Source organism: Myotis davidii, unplaced genomic scaffold, assembly GCF_000327345.1.
Source record: "Myotis davidii unplaced genomic scaffold, ASM32734v1 scaffold252, whole genome shotgun sequence".
Lineage (NCBI taxonomy): Eukaryota > Metazoa > Chordata > Mammalia > Chiroptera > Vespertilionidae > Myotis > Myotis davidii.
This window is the reverse complement of record NW_006283768.1, coordinates 761,968-767,594: the sequence shown is the minus strand read 5'-3', so window position 1 is coordinate 767,594 and position 5,627 is coordinate 761,968. Positions and strand designations below refer to the sequence as shown.

Sequence of the window (5,627 nt, the reverse complement as noted above, 5' to 3'; positions counted from 1 at the left end):
TCTCTCTGCAGATGCCCTTCGAGCCATGGCGCCACCACAGGTGCAGCTAGCCATGGAAGGACTGCAGGTGAATGGCTACAAAGCATGTACGGCCCATCTCACCCAGTCCCACCCTGCTAGCCACCTTCTAATTAATTTCCTTTCACTGTGTACAAATCTGTGTGTGCACCGGGCCTCTAGTAATATAATAAAAGCCTCATATGCAAATAGACCGAACAGTAGAATGACTTGCAGAATGAGCAGTCGCTATGACACACACTGACCACCAGGGGGCAGATGCTCAATGCAGGAGCTGCCCACAGCCCACAGGCCCCAGGGCAGCCAAGATGGGTGCCAGTGGGGGCCCCAATCACTCTTCTGGTCACCCCACAGATTGGCCCTGATTGCCGGCCAGGCCTAGGGACCCTACCCATGCACAAATTTCATGCATCGGCCTCTAGTATATAATAAAAGGGTAATATGTAAATAGACCAAATGGCAGAACGACCAGTCGCTATGACGTGCACTGACCACCAGAGGGCAGACACTCAACCCAGGAGCTTCCCTCAGCCTGCAGGTGCCGATTGCCTGGCCAACCTCTCAGTCCCTTCTCCCAGCCTGTAGGCTCTGATTGCCTGATGGCCAACAGGGAACCAGGCAGCTGGTGAGCGGGCGGGAATGGCCAACCTCTTGGTTCCTTCCCCACAGCTGGCAGGCTCCGATTGCCTCATGGTGAATGGGGAACCAGGGGTGGTGGTAGCAGGGGGCGGGGGCCGGCTGCTGGTGGCTGGGGAAGATGGCCCTGATCGCAGGCCAGGCCTAGGGACCATACCCGTACACAAATTTCATGCTCCAGGCCTCTAGTCTATAGATATGTAGATACAGATGTGATCTTGGATGTAGGCCAACTATTTGATTTGTGAGTTTAAAAATAAGAAAAGGTATGGCAGCCTTTTCACTTGTCAGTGTCATCATTTTGACTAGACTTCTCTGCAAACACTTCAGAAGTATCAGATGTTTGTAAATGCACGTTTCTTTCACAGTAACTGTGTAAGTGCCATGGATTTACTTTTGCACATAAAATTCTGAAAGAACACCTGGGACTATTTAACGTCAAGTCATGGAAATACTACAGAATATAAGGAATATTGTGTCACAGTCAGTGGCCCTAATAAGTGATAGCATAAAAATGCACAAAAATGTAAAAAATATTTATATCCAAATTGCCTCATTGATTTTAGCTTTATGCTTTCATATGCTTTGGGATGTTCAGTGTTTATATTAAATATAAATTCCCATGTCTCTCATGAAAAACATTATAATTGGCTAGCAAAACAAGACAGTATATTTCCTTTCAAAAGCTATTTTGACTCTATAGTACATTCATGAAGTTCTTTGCACTTTCACACTTTAGTTGTTTTGCTTGGAGGTATGAGCATAATCTGTAAATCTTAAAAACAAATACACTGAAGTCTTGAATAAAATGACATAATTATATTACATGAATGCATCCTATTCTGTCACAAATAAGCGAAAAAGGGATAATTTCCCTATTATTAAGATTTGTTATCAGCTACAAAATGGGAAAGAAAAATGCAACTTGTGTTTAAATTTCATTTTCTAAATTGTTAACATAATGGTCATAACATTAAGTTTAAGTAGTTGAATTTTCTTTAAAAATAATAGCCTTATGATTTTTAAATAATAAAATATGTCCTCAGTTATTAATTTATGGACACTCTCTTTGTTCCATCCTTATGTGATCCTGACACACAAATAAGCAGAACTGGGGCTTTCTACACAAAAGTTGGGGAAGATAAATGAAGGGAAATACTGCTTACTTTATGAGCATGTGGTTTTATTTTATTTATTTTATGGAAAAAGCAATAGTAATAACATAAATTTCAAGGGCCTTCTTAACTAATTTCAAGTATTCACTTATAAACAAATATAACTCCAAAAAAAAAGGTTTCTCAAAACTTTAACTTGATCTTTTATAGTTATTTACATTTATGAAAAAGTAATTCTTCAGACTTGAGGTTGTCTTCTGAATTCCAGGAAGTACAAAGTGTCTCCTGAAACACTTGATTAACTTTTATAAATACTTTTTCCGTAAGTTAGGTCAACTAAATAAATTCATACCTCAAAAGACCTAAGGTTCAGGTAGAAATTTCAAATATATTATTTTAAATTGTTCCTAAAACTTGCAAAATGAGCTGTTAAAAATTCTTTAAAATATAGGACTTTTGTCATGATGATAAAAATTTTAAAAAAGCACAGAAGAGCCCTGTCTGGGTAGCTCAGTTGGTTAGAGCATCATCCTGATACACTAAGGTTGCCAGTTTGATCTCTGGTGAGGGCACAAACAAGAATCAACCGATGAATGCATAAATAAGTGGAACAACAAATCAATATTTCTCTCTCTCTCTCTCTCTCTCTCTTTCTCTCCCCCCACCCCCGAAGTCAATAACAACATTTAAAAAGCACACAAAATATGTGAAATCATTATGACTTTGTGTGTGTGTGTGTGTGTGTATGTGTTAATCCTCACCCAAGGACATTTTTCCCATTGCTGTTCAGAGAGAGTGGAAAGGAGGGAGGGGGAGAGAGACAGAAGAAAGAGAGAAACATTGATATGAGAGAGATACATGGAATGGTCGCCTCCCACAGAGGGCCTGGGGATTAAACATGCAACCCAGGCAGGTGCCCTTGACTGGGAATCAAATCCAAAACCGTTCAATTCTCAGGTCAACACTCTAACCACTGAGCAACACCAGCAAGGGTGACTTTTTAAAAATATATTTTTTTATTAATTTCAGAGAGGAAGGGAGAGGGAGAGAGAGAGATAAAAACATCAATTATGAGAGAAAATCATTGATTAACCACCTCCGGCACACCCCTACAGGGGATCCAGCCCGCAACCTGGGCATGTGCCCTGATAGGGATTCAAACTGTGACCTCCTGGTTCATAAGTTGATGCTCAACCACTGAACCACACTAGCTGGGCAGGTGACTTTTTTTAAAAAGGGAAAACTGGCAATATTTCAAACCCTGGAAGTATAAAAACTCATTCTTGAGAAAATTATAATTTTGACTTAATCTCTCTCTTTTTTCAACTACAATTTCAAATAGAACACTTGTTTTCACTAGTAAACTTATGACTTTCTAACTTATTTCCTATGCAAAAGTATAATTTTTGTTAATTCCTGGACATTAGTTGTGATTAATTTGATAGCTTAATTTGACAATTCTAAATGAGTAGTAAAATTTAAAAGCAATCAAAGATTTATTTTAGTATATGTAAATTCATGGATTCATCTGATAAGAGCTTTTTCTCCAAACTGTTTTTTTATCTGCAATATTTTTATCAATTGTGGCTGATCGTGGCCCTCTGTACTCTGGGTGACTTTTACCTAAATAACGTCAAACAATTAAAAGGAGAGACAAGAACAAAAGGAGAATCTGATCCCATAGCTATTCAACCAAACCCTCCAGCTCTTGAGGAATATAAACTTGACTGAAATAGTTTATAGGCATAATTTTGCAGTAGTTAAGACAATCTGTATGGACTGAGAAATCCTGGGATTTAACAAAATCACACACATCCACCCTCTGTAAGAGCAAGAGTCTCCATTCAAACCCACCTCCGAAAGTTAAATATTTATGTGAATTTAGTGACTCATTATAAAAATCTATACAGTGGGGCCTTGACTTACGACTGTCCCGACTAACGAGTTTTTCGAGATATGAGCCGTCTCTCAGCCGATTTTTTGCTTTGAGTTGTGAGCTAAAATTCGGGTTAGGAGCCAGCTTCAGATACCCCACCGCTAGTTGGCACAGCGAACGTCACAGTGAACGCCACAACATCAGCCCAGCATCACGTGTCTCACTCATTCACTTTTTGATTTGACATACGTATAATTTGAGTTACGAGCTCCGTCACGGAACGAATTAAACTCATAAGTCAAGGCCCCACTGTATACATAAAAGCCTAAGCGACCATTACGACCAAACAACCAGAATGACTGGAATGACAGGTCAACCAGTCGCTATGACATGCACTGACCACCAGGGGGCAGATGCTCAATACAGGAGCTGCCCCCTGGTGGTCAGTGCACTCCCACAGTGGGAGCGCCACTCAGTTGACAGACCCGTCCTGGCGGTCCACCAGTCTGGTGGCAGGCACTCACTCCCTCAGTAATCCTGCAAGTCCAATCTCGGGGAATGGGCCAAGTACCGACAGACCAGCGTGGCGCCACCAGCAAGATCCCGACAGTGCCACTGGCCTCCTAGAAGTCAGCAATGGGCACCGCGGCTGCTTCCCTGGGACGGATCCAGATCCCTGGCCACCTGCCCCAATGGCTGATCCCGTCCCTCCCACTCCCTACCCCCACCTATACACGAATTCATGCACCAGGCCTCTAGTATATATTTTTCCAATCTGTCAAAAAATACATAAAATTTTTATTTACATACACAGGACAGCTATTGTATTGGCTGTTGTTATTTTTTTTTTACAATCTAAAGCAGGGGTGGGCAAACTTTTTGACTCGAGGGACACAATGGGTTCTTAAACTGGACCGGAGGGCCAGAACAAAAGCATGGATGGAGTGTGTGTGTAAACTAATATAAACTCAAAGTAAACATCATTACATAAAAGGGTACGGTCTTTTTTTTTTTTTTTTTTTAGTTTTATTCATTCCCGCGGGACGTAGTTTGCCCACGGCTGATCTAAGGGAAAAGAGGTTAGTGCCTTTGACTAAATAGCCAGGTGCTGCATGTTTAAAAAATTCTTGTGGCACACCTGTTGAAAATTGCTGGCCTAGAGAGGAAGCAAGACAACATGGGATCAAAAGATCTGGGTAAGGTCCAGGCAACAAATGCCTTCACTATGAGATGAATTAGCCGCACTTGCAAGGATTTCAGAATACCTAAGTGAAGCACTTCACATAAAAAAGAAAGATCTCTGTGCTCCATTTGTGACTGTCCTTTATTCTTAGTGCACAGTGTTCCAATGGAGAGCCTGGCCTCCAAGTCTCCAAAGGGAATTCTCCGTGATATTAGCTCCTCCTGGATGCAATTAAACGGCAGTACTGGCAACAGGTACTGTATGCATGTGGGGTGATCTCCTTGCAAAGAAGAAACTTGCACACACAATTTCTAAGAAACTGGTGCAGGCAGGTATATGTTGCTCTCTTCCTTTATAAAAAAAAGTCTCTGGGAACTCTGGGAATAAGATGGAAATAAGGAAGCGCAGGCATTTTTCAGAGCTTTCTACCTGCTAATTATGCCTATGTTGGTTCTTTCTATTCTCCGCTCTGGGCTAGCACCCTAGTTTCAGTCAAATGGGATTTGAACCCATTACTTTTTCTGTTTTTATGTGTTTGCTCTTGTTTCTTCATCACCTGAAAATACAGAGCAAGAAATGTGAAAGCACCACAGAACAGCCACACAAGTTTACGAGGACTCCCGAGTCCTTGCCCGAGTCCTGCCTTCCAGCAGCAGCCGGCGCCCCAGGAAGCGGGGCCAGGAGCGCACCCCTGACCGCGCGCCCAGTCTTCCGGAGCAAGTCCGCTGGGGCTAAAGGCGTGAGAGCCCCCGCGCCCCCGAGTTGAGCTCTTCCTCCTCCCCTAACCGAGCTCCTTATC

The 5,627-nt window shown here is 42.2% G+C and overlaps 1 protein-coding gene across 1 annotated transcript in view; it reads left to right on the top strand.

Annotated features, from left to right (window-relative positions):
• Positions 1–25: 25 nt before the first annotated feature.
• Positions 26–5,627, top strand: part of PTCHD3 (patched domain containing 3) — a 26,665-nt gene continuing 21,063 nt past the window's right edge. Inside the window, exons 1-2 of the mRNA XM_006753896.2 lie at positions 26–86; positions 4,980–5,082. Of these exons, the coding sequence (XP_006753959.1) occupies positions 26–86; positions 4,980–5,082 (164 nt within the window). The remainder of the gene's footprint in view (positions 87–4,979; positions 5,083–5,627) is intronic.